Source organism: Theobroma umbraticum, unplaced genomic scaffold (genome assembly GCF_002168275.2).
Source record: "Theobroma umbraticum cultivar Fairchild unplaced genomic scaffold, ASM216827v3 scaffold_44.0, whole genome shotgun sequence".
NCBI classification, from domain to species: Eukaryota; Viridiplantae; Streptophyta; class Magnoliopsida; order Malvales; family Malvaceae; genus Theobroma; species Theobroma umbraticum.
Window position 1 is genome coordinate 744,143 of NW_018397255.1, and position 16,582 is coordinate 760,724.

General features: G+C 39.3%; 2 protein-coding genes across 5 annotated transcripts; both read right to left on the reverse strand.

Moving 5' to 3' along the window:
• Positions 1-1,575: 1,575 nt before the first annotated feature.
• On the reverse strand, positions 1,576-6,310 carry LOC110409779 (uncharacterized). Its single transcript, XM_021419244.2, has one exon. It carries the CDS (start codon positions 5,868-5,870, stop codon positions 2,487-2,489), a length of 3,384 nt encoding a protein of 1,127 aa, XP_021274919.1. The 5' UTR covers positions 5,871-6,310; the 3' UTR covers positions 1,576-2,486.
• A 1,926-nt stretch (positions 6,311-8,236) lies between these two features.
• LOC110429357 (ATP binding microtubule motor family protein) lies at positions 8,237-15,694 on the reverse strand. 4 transcript variants are annotated; one of them, XM_021445366.2, is made up of 17 exons: positions 15,286-15,694; positions 15,119-15,190; positions 14,832-14,980; positions 14,002-14,440; positions 13,351-13,440; positions 13,144-13,244; positions 12,935-13,048; positions 12,778-12,859; positions 12,632-12,699; positions 12,486-12,551; positions 12,270-12,394; positions 11,545-11,881; positions 10,599-10,718; positions 9,692-10,511; positions 9,516-9,607; positions 8,948-9,261; positions 8,237-8,831 (listed from the first exon to the last, which is right to left on the reverse strand). In XM_021445366.2, exons 4-17 carry the CDS (start codon positions 14,210-14,212, stop codon positions 8,507-8,509), a joined length of 2,865 nt encoding a protein of 954 aa, XP_021301041.1. In that variant the 5' UTR covers positions 14,213-14,440; positions 14,832-14,980; positions 15,119-15,190; positions 15,286-15,694; the 3' UTR covers positions 8,237-8,506. The 4 variants fall into 4 exon arrangements, with proteins under 4 accessions (XP_021301041.1, XP_021301040.1, XP_021301038.1 ...); XM_021445365.2 differs by having other exon boundaries at positions 9,516-10,511; positions 14,002-14,392; positions 15,286-15,692; XM_021445363.2 differs by having other exon boundaries at positions 9,516-10,511; positions 15,286-15,692.
• Between the last annotated feature and the right edge of the window lie 888 nt (positions 15,695-16,582).

Below are 16,582 nucleotides of genomic sequence, written 5' to 3' on the forward strand. Positions count from 1 at the left end.
TATAACTCTTACAATTTCAACTCTTTTCAAGTAACATCCTGTGATTTCTTTATTCTTGTTCTCGATAAAAAACCCTGGTCCGGCAATTTTTTCTTTCACAAACATTAATTTCAAGTTCTAAAAGGCAAATTACTCTTTTGTCACTTCTGACTAGCATTAACAAGTTTGCCAGGCCAGCAATTTCACCATCTTTTGAATTTTTTGTCGGGTCCATTTGATACGCATAAATCTTTTCAACTATGAGATATTTCAAAGAGGTTTGGCCCAATCTACATGTCAACTTGAGCCCTAGGATAGGGTACTTCTTAAGCAAGTTGGGCCATGTGGATGTGGGCACAGCTTCAATTAATACAGAACAAATTGATTGACATGTTCTTAGGAGGAGAAATAAAAGAAGTTTCAGGAAATTATGAACTAGACACAACATTGGAATGGAATATATTTTAACCCGAACTGTTGCAGTAATGTAACAATGTTCGTTGAAATCTTATGAGTTAGGCAGGAGAGAGGAAGGATTATTTGTACCCTACATTCATAATTAATATGCCTGTCAGGCAAAAAAACAAAAAGGAGATGGAAAAGACTCCTGAGCTTATGCTTTTCAGAATTCATCAACTTTGTACCAAAGGTAAACTTTCCTGTCAAGCAGGATTGTGCTAGAAAACCAAGTTCAAGCTTAAAGCTTAGAAAGATCAGTTTTAGCCATGGTTTTTGATCAATATGGTAGATACCCATCTCAGCATTCTCTCACATTTAATGTCCTAAATACAAGAGGTTTGAAATAGGGATTGAATTTAAACAGGAAATAAAAGAGATTAAAGTCTAAGTACCGTATTAGGAAACCACGTACCTTGAAAGTTTCAATTAGTGGGAAAACATCCTAATCAAGTGTACATGAAAAACCTTAATGATACCCTTTTACATGCAAAGATTACTCTGGGGGACCATGTGGAAATTTGTTTCATTGTTTGCCTCCATGGATGCAATGAAATTAGAAAACCTTGATTAGATCAGATAATAATGGATTTCGAGTGCTTTTGCTTGCGGGACATTTTTCCATTGTAATTTAATGGAGACAGCGGGGGAGATTTAAGTTTGTTTTGGTTATTGATTTCAGACCAAGCAAACCGAATCACGAAGAACATGACCAACAAAATGATAAGTCTTTCCCAGTTGGACAATATTATAACTCAATTTAGTCTTGTCTGTACCTCTGAAACCTCTACCATCCAAGAAAATGAATACAAACGAGAAGCTCAGTGTGTTAAAATAATAATAAGTGAAAGGACTTAGCACGCTTAACGGTCACTGCATGGAATTTGGATTTTTCTATTCATGTCCATTTCTCAATGTCATTACTCTGAAATTTTTAAAATTCCCCACATTTTTCTGCATGTTTCTGGTTTTTTTTTTTTGACTGATTCAGGAGGTTTGTATTTGGTTGTTGGCCAGCAGCAACCCTCCTCATGCACAAGGGGGAAAAGCCAAAACCAAAACTGGAAAAAAAGGGGTGTGCCTGAAGGGTTTGATCCTGGAAAAACTTGAATTAGCAAAACAGGTAAGTCGGTACTTGCATCTGTTGCTTTCACTAACAAGCAAAACACGGCTTACATAAAATTGACAAATCAGGATAACAATTTAATTCCAGGCAACACAGATGATAACCCACCGAAAAAGGTTCAAAAAGTAATTGAGGCAGTGAGCCATCGTTTCATTTTCACCCCCACCCGCCGGTCACTTTCCCATCCCTTTCTGCTGCAGTGGGACCCTGAAATTTTGGGTCCTTGTCTTCTTCTTCTGCTTCTCCCTCCTACTTTTTTCAGCTTTTCCTCCATTGCCATGCCTCGCAACGATGGAAAATCAATCAACTTAAGATCCCCCACGTGGCATCATCAGGAGAGTCCGAAACTACCCTTTTTCAGCAGTACTCAACCTGGTTACAGACCAATATCCAAGCCCCCCGTCGTCGGGCCTCCCCTCCTGAGAGAAAAAAAAAATGCTATAAAAAACAACACCAGGTTTTTCCTTTTTAACTCTTTTTCCAGGGTGTACATCTCGGGGTCTGCAATTTAACGGCTATATTTTTCATTCTGCCACGTGACGAATCCAGGGCGAAAGCAATCCTCTCGCGTTTGGCGCGAAACAACCTTGTGGGACCGCATCGGTCGTTGTCTGCTTTCGGGGCATCTGGAACTGAGATTTGTCCATTTCGTTGACTGACCGAAAGTATTGAACTTTTTAAACTTACTTCACTCTCTCAAAAGACCCTCACTTTTCCCCCAAGGCCAGCATGAAAAGGAACAGTGGCAATTGGCAAAGGTGTAGAAAGGAAAGTAACCAACAAAAAAGCAAATGGAACAAGAATTAACTGATCAAAAGAAAAAATTTCACCCTAGTGTTACATTTTCGCCCCTGAAACTAAAAAAATGGTTAAAAGTTTTCATGAGACAGGAAAAGTAAAAGAAAGGTTCGGATTTTCGGGTTGTTTATGCCGGTGAAGGTTGAGAGGTGGGATCCGCTGAGGAGGGAATATCAGGGCCCACACGACAACCTTCAAGCATGAACACAATGTCGGACATGGTTGGTCGATCAAGAGGATCTGGAGCTGTGCAAAGTAAGCCAACTTTGACTCCTAGAAGGAATTCTTCCCATTCGGATGATTCAGGGTCAAGCTCAAGAAGACCTGGTTCAAGAAGTTCAGTGATTTGGCCCCTTTGAAGCTGCTTCTTGACCCATTTCACGATGTCTTCATCCTGTGTGAACATGACTGGTCTCTTTCCTGTGAGTAGTTCAAGCAGGACGATGCCAAAGCTGTAGACATCTGATTCTTTGGTGGCTTCCCCTGTTAGAACTGCTTCTGGGGATACATAACCCAATGTGCCAACTGAAGTTGAAGTGGAAGCTTCTGCTGGAGTTGCAAGCGTGAGACGATCCAAGCCGAAATCTGACAAATGTGCTTCAAAATCAGCATCAAATAGAACGTTTTGGGGCTTGACATCTCCATGGACCATGTTGGATGTGTGCAGAAAGGCTAAACCGCGGGCAATGCCAAGTGCAATTAGGTGGCGCATTGGCCAATTGAGTACGTGACCATCTTGGTGGGATGCCTCTTGGAGGAGTGTTGCAAGGTTGCCGTTAGGCATGTAATCATATACCAGGAGCCTTAAGTCAGGTGACCCTGCATAGTAGCCACGGAGAACTGTTAAGTTCCGGTGCTTCACTTTGCCTAGAAATTCAGCTTCTTTTCTAAACATGTTCTCATCAAGTGATCCATCTGGTAGGCGGCGAACAGAGAGCACCATTCCATCATTGTAACAAGCCTTGAAGACTAACCCATACCGGGTTCTGCTAAGCACATTCTCTTCAGCAAATTGCCTAGTTGCTTCAATTGTTTCAGCTAGTGTGATCTTGTTATTGAACATAACAAGCTTTGGCCCTCCATTATCTGTACTACCACGACCTCCACTTGCTCCAGAACTAGCCCTTGCAGGGCTCCGTTTCTTCTCCCCAGCGGCTTCTTTAAGCTTCTTACGCCATCTCAATAGGCTGAATACATAGAAGCAACAACAGAACGACAAGAGAAAAGCAGCACACACAACCGCCACAATCAAAAGGATCAACCTTTTCCTCCTGTTCTTTTCAGCTATATCCTCACACTTATGCAATGGCTTTCCACATAAGTCTCGATTATCTGCAAACGCAGATGGACTGTTAAATCTTGAACCCAGAGTAACTGGAATCTCTCCTGCTAAGTCGTTCCTTGAGACATTAAAGTAGACCAATCCAGAAAGAAGACTGAGATTAGCAGGAATCTCTCCACTCAAGTGATTAGAAGAAAGATCCAGCATTGTGAGATTTGATAACTTGGACAGAGAATCCGGTATGCTTCCAGAAAGCTGATTAGCATCTAGTAAAAAAGTGGTCAATGACAAGCATTTGGAGATTTCGTCTGGGATTTCTCCGGTTAAGTTGTTACCATCCAATTCTAGTACGTTTAACCTTGAAAGGCGAGAGAGATCAGCAGGAATGTGACCTATCAAAGAATTTGATCCGAGCTCAAGAACTTCAAGCTCAGTGCAGTTTCCAAGCTCTGGTGGGATCACTCCGGTTATGTGATTATTAGACAATGAAAGAACTACTAATGAACGAAGAAAGCCAAAATTTTCCGGTATATGACCAGAAAAAGAATTGGAACTGAGATTTACATAGCGCAAACTCATTAAACTACTAAACCCTTCAGGAACATCCCCGGAAAACATATTTTCTTGCAAAGCAATGACTTGCAGATTTGGTAAACCTGAGAGCTCAAATGGCAACTCAGCGGAGAGGTTCTGCTTGCTTAAATCAAGAGTAGTTAGCTTGAACAAATTGCCCAAACTTGCCGGCATCTTCCCTGAAAACCCATTAGCACTTAGATTCAAAACCGCAACCCTACTTAGGTTCCCAATACTTGCAGGAATCTCACCGGAAAACTTGTTCCCACTTAAGTCCAACGTACTCAAATTGCTCAATCCCATTATCTCCTCTGGCAAGCTTCCACTCAAGTTATTATGTCCCAAATTTAAGGTTTCAAGCGCAGTAAGATTACGAAGACTCCCCGGTACTGAACCTGAAAACAGATTTCCTCCAAGAGAGAGCACTTTCAAACCAGTCATACCACCTAAAAAACCAGGAATTTCACCAGAAAAACGATTTCCTTCAAGATCTAGAACATGCAATGAACCACATTGCTTAATCTCAACAGGAATCACCCCAGTGAAAGAATTATTGGCCATTTTCAGCTCCTCCAATCTAGACAAATTCCCAATCTGAACTGGAACCTCACCTGACAACAAATTCCCAGAAACATCCAACATTGTCAAAGTTGTCACACCCGTTAACCACAGGGGGAAACCCCCACCAATCTGATTCACAGAAAGATCCAAAACTTGTAAAACACTATAACATTTCCCTGATGCAGGACCAACAACATTCGTAAACAAATTAAACCCCAACTGAACAATCCGAACGGAAGGGGGATAAGCAGTCACATTACAGAACAAAGAAGCCGGCATTGTTCCTGAGAGATTGTTATGAGAAAGTGAAACAACTTGAAGCTTAGGAAGAGCTCCAATAGCTGCAGGGATAACCCCACCAAGCGCATTGGCCTCAGCACTAAAATGAATAAGTGAACAGCAGTTGGCTAAAGCTGAAGGCAAAGTCCCTTCTAAAAGATTATAATCAAGCCAGAGATATTGAAGCTGCTGAAGCTCACCAAAGCTAGCGGGAATCGCACCGGAAAACTGGTTATACGAAAGATTAATAAGTTGAAGCTGTGATAAATTAGCAATGCTTCTAGGAATCGAACCAGAAAATGAGTTTGAAGAAAGATCAAGATACTTGATATTTTGTGGGAGATCTCCGGAGATTTCGCCGGATAAATGGTTTTGAGCTACATTTAAAATGGTTAAATCAGTGAGATTACTTATCTCGGACGGTAATGTTCCGGATAGTGAGTTGTACTGCAAGAAAACAGCGCGTAGAAGCTTGCATTGGAAGAGAGTGGAAGGAATGGTGCCGTTGAAGGAGTTGGAACGGAGGCTGAGTTTGGTAAGAAACTTAAGGTCAGAGACACGGTCACTGAGTCGACCACTGAGTTGGAGGTGAGGTAGACGTAGCTCGGTTACTCGGTTGTTGGTACATGCAACTCCATGCCAGTCGCATGGAGCTGCAGGTGTTGATGGATCCCATCCGTTTAAAGCTCCAAGTGGGTCATGGAGATTGAGCTTGAAAGATGTTAATGCTTGGATCTCAGCCTGGTTCTTCTCGCCTTGTGACAAGAATGGTAAGCAAAGAAGCAAAGAAAGGAAGAAGCTGAGACCTTTAGTCATTGGTTAACAATATCAAAAGTTTGGTTCTTTGGCCAAAAAAAATGGAGTCTTTGACTAAAGGGTGTAAAGGTTAATGAAGAGAGCAGAGAGGGGAGCGTCTGTTAACAGAGGTGCTGATTTTGCCATATGGTTTGTGGCAGAGAGCAGAGAGTGTGCCAGGAAGAGCAGTCAGCAGAGAGACCCACGTAAGAAAAAAAAAAAAACAGAGATGATGGTGGTGCTGCTGCAGAGTGCTGAATGCTGATGCCCTCTCTTACTCCCTTACAATAGGGTGTGGGCTTAGGGGGTATACCGTGGGGTGGGTTTGGTTTCCTCTTCCCCAAAACACTTTGAATAAGCACTTTTTGAAACGGCGAGTGGTGGGGTTAAGAAAGGGTGGCTGGGTGGCTCTTTTTAACCTCATATGTTATGATATGGGCAGAATCATTGAGCCCTGTGTGATCTTATCTTTGCCCTGTTGTAATCTTTCATTTTGTTTTTCTCCTTTACTAGTTCTTCATATTTTATTCCTCTCTTTTTGGCTTCAAGATCTATTAACCCATTTGGGAAAACCTATTTGTATCAAATAGGAAGGTTCATGTTCATGTTCATGTTCATGTGCCTGGCTCACTGGCTCTCACTGCTGCTCGTGGGTTTAACTGAACAAAAACAAAAAAAAAAAAAACTCCTTTTTAACATTTCTAGTTCTCCTTTCTAGATGGGTAGGGGGCTGAGTTCAACCAAGCGTTTTAACTGGATTTGGATTGACTTTTTGCTTTCTGCTTTCTCTGTAGCCTCATAATGTTTGATTAGTAGGGCTGTGCTGTCGCTTGTCAAGTTCTTCAAGATGCCATTAAAGTCTTTTAAGTTCCCCTCCTTTAGTCCAACTAGCTCTTTTTCTCCTTCTCCTTTGACATTTTCCTGTTATCTTTTCTCCAAAATTTCTGATTCTGATATCACTTTTCAAACCTTACCCTTTCTCTTTTCACTGTTTGATTCAAAGGTCAAGGATGCTAAAATGGCATATCTAGATTACTGTCACAACATTCTTTTTCCAATTGGATTATGGAGCTAAGTACCCAAAGTGTCCAAGTTATGTGTAATTGAGGGAAAAAAATAAAAGGCAGCAAGCTGTAAGCCCACCAGACAAAAGGCCATCAACATGGTGGGCCACATGCTCCTTTGGTAGTCCCCACACTAATTGAATGTCGCAAAAGGAGCCCATTAATTGTGAAAACAAAAATAGGAAGAAATTGAAGTGTGGGCAACAGGAGATCATGGTTTTGGTGGCAAATTTGAATTAAACTTTATGGTAGCGGGAGCTGGCTTTAAAAGCCTAAATTAGATTGTAAACTTTCCATGTCAAGCAACTTTATCCCAACTCCTGGAGGTAGAGAAATCATGATGTGCTTTTGCCATGATGACATGTTGAAATCTTAGTAATCCCTGCAACCTGTTTCGTGTAAAATCAATTAATAATGGATAAAGAAAGTTTTACGGGAGGAATTGTAACGAAAGAAAAAAAAGAAGAAGTATGTGCTGAGATAGATTATGGCCATGTTCATTCCCCTTTGTGCAATCAAAGTTGACAGGTACACCAGCAAAACTGCTGTGGGTTTTACCACTATCTGCTAAAATAAATGACTTGCATTATCGCCATTGAAAAGGATATTTTCCATTGAAGGCTCCTTTGGTACTGTAGCCATTGAAAAGACAATTGCCCTGGTGGTGCAGCGCCATTGAAGGCTTGTAGCCAACTCTACTTAAAAGCTTTTTAAAGCCTAACCCAACAAATTATCAGAGGTGGATCAACGGCCGCAGTTAATGAGATTGCAGATTCCAGCCCATAATTAGAGCTGTTAGCCTATTATTTTCTCTTTTGTAAAGCTTTCTGTACCAACCTCATGGCCCGGAATCTTCACAGCTAACGACTGACCCATCAGGCCCGTTTGTTGAACTCGTGCCTGGCTAATATTGGAAATCATAGTAATTGCATATTGTATAACCAATGTTTGGTTACTACTTTTCCAGGTGAAATGAGCAGGAATGAGTGTCTCCACGATCCTGATACCGACTTACACAGGCATGTTCCAGGGTTTGGAGAAGGAGGCTTTGCCTAATCCAACCAATGAACAACAAAGAAGGTAAAAAGGTTTTGGAAGAGAATTAAATGATACCATAATCTGCTTCCAACTCCAATAAATTCATACATAAAAAATCGAAATTTGTACACATGAGAATCTTATTCCAAACTCATACATCTAACCATTGTTCAACACTTTGCAAAACTGAGATAAACTCAAGTAGGGCTGAGCTCTCGTGCCTGAATAGATAACTCGTTACATGAACAGCTTTAAAGGACAGATGATTACAGTGACACATGGTGGTTGCTTAGAGGTTGAAAGAATTGCAGAGGTAATACTATCATTTCTCTCCTGTTTTCCAACTCGCTTGTCCATATCCAAAACAACAAAGAAAAATATTGTACATGGTCATTTCGAGCCTGAGATGATTTACGTACTCTTACATTAAACTAAAATCAGAAACATCAAATTTCAAAATCAATATTAAAATCTGTAAACAACACAAGATACATATGTGAACATGAAGTTAAAACTGTGGGGATAACAGGGGCATCTTTTTGGTACGATGAACACCTATAAGATGGACATTACGCTGCGTTTGAAGCTATAGTGCCTCTTGTGCGTGCCCTGTCCTGGTGTGAAGTTGAGCCCGAACATTTCCTTAAAAGTCTTCTCTGGGTCTACAAAGCCAACCAGCTTTGCCACAATGGCAGCACTCTCAGCAATATGGTTCATGTCTTTAGTGTCAACCCACAAGCTGTGAGCCACCTGCAGCCTCCTATGTTTGGTGTGCAACCCGACGCCCCATTTAAGGAAGAGGTTCTCTCTTTCTGCTTTGGAGAGTCTCTTGCGCATCCGCTGGCTCAGCATATGCCTTTCACGACGTAGAGCCTTCAAGCTGTTTACAACAGAATTCATAGAGGTAAGTTGGTATGTTGGATTAAAAAGGGTCTCACCGATGTACCAAGAGCTACTGCCTACTGCCTTGTAGTTGGATACAGTAAGCATATGTACCTCGAAGCAGGGGTAAGTACTCGTCCAGCTTCCACTGTTTCATTACCATGGGCAAATACATTCTTGAGGAAGGACAGCCTCCTATGTTCTACCTCCATGTATATGTAATCTTTTGGATCTCCAGTAAATAGCAGAAAGAAGTAGGTCCTGTGCACCAATGAGACATTGCAATCATGCCAAAGTTCAATGATCTCTCCTTGAAGCCTCTTAAATTCTAAAGGCCATGCTGAAGGGCTTCCAAAATGATCTGGTATAGGGTCCAAGCCAACGTCTTTAACAGTCTTGACATGTAAAATGGGCTCTGTCACCTGTGCCTGTAATGCGTGAAAATTGACAATAAGAATCCACATCAAGAATACAATTCTAAATGAACTTTCTTAATAAGTGCCCTTAAGCATAAAACTTCAGGCGAATAGTTTTTCTGTTATATATCCTAAGGTCCATTGGCTGATATAAGAAGTAGGAACAAACAAGGACAACAGCACTTGCGGAAATTAGCATCATAGAATGAATGTCCTGCTTTGATCATGTAAGTAACAAGGGTTGATAAAAGAAATCAAAAACTCACCGCACAATCAGCAAGTTGCTTCTCATACTGAAGATTAGATATTTCATCTGTTCCTTCAATTGAAGCACGGAAACTGGTATTATTCTGATCATCTGCAGTTGAAACATTCTGTGTGTTAAGCTCAACAGCAGCAGCACTTTTCACATAACTTTGCGATCCATTTCTTGATATCTGACCTTTAAGCTCATAAACAGTAGCACTTGTTGAGGAACTTTGAGATCCATTTCTAGACAACCCCTGGTTCTGAAGATCATACTTCAATACGGAAAGTTTTCTCTGGAAACTCTCTGGTCTTCCAGTGAAATCTTTCTCATTCCCAATCAGAGGAGTGCTCTCATCCTTTTCTACCCTCTCAATCCACTGGGAGGTCAAACCAGTCATTAGACTCGCTTTACAACTTCTACTCCTAGTTAATTTCAAACTTCTACAGCTGGATATTTCTTCTTTCAGCTGCCATAAATATGGTTTTTCAGGAGATGGGATAGCAATTTCTGGATGGTTGCTATTGTTTTTCAACTGGAGTGACCAGGATTCTCGCTTTGATATATCTTCATTGCCAACATCCATCAGTCCTGATAAAGCTGCATTTTCCCTTGGAGATGACATATTATAATTTTGATAAATCTTTGGGCTAGACTCTGAGAAATTTGAGTCTGAATATCTATTCATACTTGACCTTCCTGAGTCAATGCAACGAACTTCCTTGCAAAGTGCCTCTGAATTTTCATAAGCATGTTCTCCATTCTCCTCCTGGCGTAGATTATTTCCAACAAAACTAGGAATTTTAGGTGACACATGAGGAGACGAACCAGGATGCTGTATATTCATTTTGAAGTCGGGAAGCTGGAGGAAGCTCTCTTCAGAACTGCAGCTTTGTCTATCTGAAGGGGTGAAGGATCTAACACCAACAGCCAAAACAGGTGTCTCAGTGATTGAATTTTCGAAGTCCCATGAATTCCGCACTCGTAGTTTAGGGTACTGATGATCTGAACCTGCCTGGTGAAGGAGGAGAGGTAGGAATTAAACTTTGGATGGTGAAGTGAACTTAAAGAGGTATCAAATGCTCTAATAATCTACACATACCCATATTTTCACTGGTCTTTCATCCACAGGGCTTTCATCGTTAACTACTTGTCGCAGATCCTCAACCTCAGACTGAGCAAGGTCTCTTTGCTGAGTCAGTAATATTACCTCTTTCTTTAGCTGCATGAAGCATGTAGGAAATGTAAACTAATAATTCATGGATTCAGCTAAAGACTTAAACATATTTTATCTGAATTTTTGAAAGAAGGATCCATTCAAAGAATGGTAGTTAACAACTATTTTTGTTGGAAATATCCACCAGCCAGCTCTTAAATGATACAATGGGAAATGCAAGTGTGAGGTGCATATTTCCACTTCAATTATCATATCTCTGAATTATTTAACGCCAATTACAGGGATGCTAAGTATAATAAAAAATTTTAAGACATTACACAGCAATTCAATCAGATAAATCTAATTATTAGAAACAGGCTAGAGCTCAATGTTATTCTAGGCTCAATGTTAATCTAGATAATATGATATGCGAAAGCAATAATGGCCAGATAGGTAATGTATTGCAGGCCAATGGCAGAAAATGTTTGATATTATTGAAAGGATAATGCAAAATAAAATCAGGCTTTATAATTTAAGGTAAAACTTAGATGCACCATGGGCAGCCAAGCAGCACAATAAAGAAATAACCAAGTAAATAGGCTGTTATGACTTGTATCTTTGACAATGATAATATGCAAAACTTTTGCTGAGCCATTAAATGCAAAATTATAATTAATATAGAAATTCATTTTGGCACCAAGAGGAAAATTGTAAATGCAGTTATGAATGACAGAAAGCAATTACAATTGTGGATGGCGGTATATATACCTCATGTGAATATCATAATTGGTGTATACCTTCATTTCTTGAGTAAACATAAGATATTGCAAGCATAGGGTACTTATATTACTTATGAGCTTGAAGCATTTATTCACTATCCCTATTTCATTACCTTTTCAATCTCAAGGTCTTTCTCTCTCAGCAATGCAGCTAAATCAGATGAAACAGAAGTTGTTCCTGCACTTCTCAACTCGTTCTCTAATCTAGCCAATTCTCTTTGCAATTGCTTCACTAATGCTTTATCAGACATGACCACATTGACTTGCGCATTGGTAGTCACTTCTTTAGCACAACATGCAAACAAAAGGGTGTTTCTTGATTGTTCAACATGGGTTCGCGCTGGACTCATTGTACAAATGATAGCAGTTCTAGCATTGCCTCCTATGGAAGACTGAAGTATACGCGTCAGCTTTGAATCTCTGAAAGGAATGTGTCCATTTCTTCCCTTGCTGCAGCCAAATGCAAATTTAGAACAAGATATGGTAATTACTACTACTTTCTTTGCGCTTGAGGTTCAGTAATATAAACACTAGAGGAAGCTAAGACAGAGGAAAGGTAAATCAGAATCAGAGTCCTAAAGAACAGGCACATGCACGCAGAGGGAAAAAGAAAAAGAAGGCACATGGTGACTTTTTGTAAGTTGTATGACACTAGGTGCTATTTTTGGTTCAATAATGTGGAAATTGATCAGTTAAGCCAACCTGATAAGCTTGATCATGTCTAATCAAAACTGAAGGACAGGAAATGAATGAGATTTACTGGTTTTCCAGGAAAAAGGATTCTCAAAGTGCTATGAACATTGAAAAGAAAAAAAAAAGAAACTAATAAAAAGCGAACCTCAGCTTACGGATAACAGTTCCTAGTGTTAATAAACTGCGATTTATATGGCAACCTTCTTTCAACCTTGCCCCAGCTGATAATGTCTGAGATGCACGCTCACTTCCTGCCAGATCAACAAAATTCTAGACAAAGCAGAATGAAGATGTCAGTTGCTTTTCCAATATCTGCTGATCAATCAAATCTTTGACTGAAAAAATATATACTGTTTCATACCACAGTGGCTGCAAGGGTGCTTGATTTGTCATTGCCAAAAAATTCACGTGCAGAACTTTCTATTGTCTGCGGGTGGCACATAGGAACATTTATAATAATGTTGTCAAATTAACAATACCTAAAAGTTCATGAAACAAAAAGCATACCAGTCTCAAAATTTGATGGGATCTAGAGCTTGTCTCATTCAGAGAAGTCTCTCCTATTTGTCTTTGAGCTGCCAATGTGCACCAAGAGATGCTTAAATATGCAGTCATGAGCTAGAGAAAGGAAGACCAGTTGAGACAATCCTCACCTTCACACACAGATAGAAGCTCCTTAAAATGATTCCAGTCCCGCAGAGTTTCTTCTGTGAGTCTCTCAACAACTGTCCCTCTCTATTAAAATAGTTGCCTGTTAGTGAGATAGTCCATAAGATAACCATTTCCTCATAAACAAAGGATGTAACTCACTTCTGGATCATCTAGAAGCCTAAGGGGAGTGCTGTCTGCACTGAGGAGGTCCATAACAGATTCATTGTAAATCTCCATAGCAGAGAACTTCAGGATAAACTCTCTTTCCTTGTGCTACAGAAAAGTACATATTTTTTTTGTCAAAGAAGGAAATACAACGGAAAAGCAAAACCACATGTGAGTGACAAAAACCGTTGTGTCTTCATTACCCTCTGTATGTAGTCATATATATCTGCCATGGCATACTCAGTGATTCCAATCATCGTATATGTCTTTCCGCTGCTTGTTTGTCCATAAGCAAAAACACTTGCTGAAAGAAAGGAATACGCAAAAGAGGAGATCAGAGAAGCTATAGGTGGAATTACAAAAGAGCCTTACAAGGAGTATGCAAAAAGAAAGGAAAAAGATGCACTCACAGTTTATACCACTGACAACTGAAAGAGCAACTTCCTTGGCTCCTGCTTCATACACTTGCCTATTGGGGCAATCAGAGCTAAAAACTCTGTCTAAAATCAGAAAGCATTCCCAGGAATTGAAAAGAAAAACGAATTAGAAGACTATGAGAAACTATTTATACCAACTCCATAGATGATAAAATGCTACAACAAATACCGTCTCTACAAAGAATTTTCCTCACAAGAACCAAGGCGCCTTGGTAATAACAAACACTGTTTCACCTTATTATTCATTTGTAAGCAAGTGGAGCAACATTACTGTATGAGACATTACAGTGGAAAACATATTGCCTGGTACCTAAAAGTGGGTATAAAATTATTGTGGTAGTTAGTGACAAAATAGATATCATGAAGGAATTCCTAACTCCTACTAAGGAAACCAATTCAAGGAAAAATGTTCCTTTTTTTCCACTTCTGTAGCAAAATTTTCTATCATAGAGCAGATGACGCTAATATTAAACATAATTAACAGAAAAGTGCAGTATTTTTGCATCAATGCGAGCGACTTCATCAGCTATTTCCCGAAATTGAGAGACTTTTCAAGACTTATTTTCCCAAAGGTAAGGGTAGACTGAGAAACGTAGTTACTTAAACTAAAATCTAAACCCTTACCAAATGTATATGCAGTTGGGTACATGGATCTCTCAGAAACCGAAAGGCTGTTCCGGTATATGATGGTGTTATCACTGATGCATTCCCAGTCTGATACATCACGCCTAGCAATTTCCTTCTCATTGAGAGGGCGCAAACGAACTGAAACAAAAATTCTCTCCTCACGACCTGTTGGCCCTTGCATTTGCTCGTCTCCATCATCCACCCCCATCTTTCAGCTTCCTTCTCCAAAAGATGCTAGGAACAATACCATGAATGGATAATTCAATACAATGAGACTAACATCAACGATATTTGCCTCATTTCTTCAGCTCCATACCAGTTGTTCTTTGCTATTCAATCTGGCGCATCACAATTCAAATGGTTTGACAGTGGAAGTTCTGTTGGGTTCCTGTAAAACATAAGGACCACCCAACTTTTAGGCAGTTGCAAGCATTGTCTGCAATCAACAAACTAATCATGGGTTAGTGCTAAATTCACCCAAAATTTTGTTCAGCAACTTGTCTCAACCCAGAAACCAAACCGCCCCAGTTTTCTTATATGCCTTCTTTATTCAAAAATGTCAATGTAAACACAAACTCATATCTTTATCATTGGCTACAATAATTCTTTAAGTCAACAAACATACAGCCAGTTTACTTAATATGATTTTTAATTAAACAAAAATTTGGACTTTTCTGAGATGGTCCCCAATTACAGACTGTCAAAAGTCAGATTCTCATGTTACACCATTATAATACAGAAAATATTTGAACTAATTTAAAAAAGAAAAACAAACAAGAAAGAAGTTATAAATAAAGATAAATTTGAGGAAATTAGCAGTTTTTTACCTTGGTATTAGAATTTTAATTCACATTGGATGGTTTTGTTAAAGGAATGTTGGATCTTTCTCCCAGATTTGGATGTGGAACTTTGGCAGACATCACCTTCTGCTTTCTCTTCCTCTATCCGCCTCTTCTGGTTTTGTCCATATTTAGCCCTGTAAGAAACAACAAAATCCAATAATAACTTAAGCCCAAATTCCAAATATAGAGCACAAGAAACAAAATTGAATATCCTTTCTGCAGACATAGAATTACAGCAAAAGAATCCCAAACCCATTTGAGCCAAATTTTACCAGAATCATTCCATCACCACCCAACTTCAAATTCTTCAGCTTTCAAACCTCAAACTTGGACTTCCCACCAGGCTACATTTACATGCACATGAAAGTACAAATTTTAGAACAGAGTTTTTACCATAAAAATACATTCAAGGAACCGGAGAGAAAAAGAGAAGAAAAACCTGTGATCTTAAGTTCTCTAGTGGAGGAGGAAAAGTTGGGGTCTTTTAATCACAATGAGTTATGGAGAGATGTTGAAGTGGTTATGGCGTCTACTTCCCTGTTTGATTTGTTAGTTGATTTGGAAGCTGCTCTTGAAGTGCTAACATAATTAGCCTTTGAATTAACACTACCGCGGCTGACAAGAAATAAAGAAATGAGATTACAGTTTTGGCCATAAAAAGCTGTACCTAATTTGCTTGGCAACGAAGCCTCATTGGTCATTGCATTAAATTATTGCTCAAGAGTTCCAGATAAAACTAGCTTTTCTAAACCAGAAAAAAGTGAATCTAAACGAGATTTCCATCTTTAGGTAGGTGTTAAAATATATGATTAATGAAGCCTGATGGGTTCTAATTTGGCATTTGAACTATTCATGGCTGAGATTTCTTTTTTCTATATTCAGTTCACTTCCATAAAAAGTTTTTTATATGCATGGCAGTTAAACTGCAAAACATCCTGTTGAATTTTAGTCATCTTCACGGGTTTGAGATCATTTTCAATGATTTTTTTTTTAATTTATCAGTCCTGTTTACGTGCAAAATGTACATGTAAATCTTAAAGTTCACACTTGTTGGATGATAATTATAAATACATAAAGAATAATCTGCCTCAAAAAATCAGAACGAAAAATGATTTTGCATGTCAGGACTCAAGAAACAAGAAACCAAGACCATAAATTACAAATCCAATTCCAAAGTAATGACACACTTTTCATGATGATTTCACCTTGTCAATTACCATAAAATTACAGTTCTGATATAGAATGCTGTGTTTAAATTTTTTGCGGTGTCCTCTTCCCTGCATACTTTGCAGTCTTCTACTGTTTTTACATGTCCTCGAATTTACTTTCTTCCAAACTGAGGCAAACAAAAGCTGCAAATGACAGAAAGCATGGGGACCCTTTTTTTGACCAAAGCCCAAAGATTAACAATTGCAACACCCCATGTGGTGAGAAAAGCAATTCCTTGACATGTTCTTCCTTGAAAGATAAATGGAGGGCCATGCATGTGTATGAAAAAATTTGTTGGCAAAGAACCCTAAATTTGGTCCACCAAAACATAAGATTTGTGCACTTAAAAAATTAGATTGCATGCATGTGCTCCTCCCATTTTTATTCCCCCCAAACAATCCCTTCTGTTATCTGTTTTTCTCAGTAAAGTGGAAAATGATTTTCTTGGGGACAAAAGTAGGGCATTCATTTCTCTCTTTTCTGGTTTTTCTTTTTGCTTTTCTTGCACATGGTCAATACTATTGAAT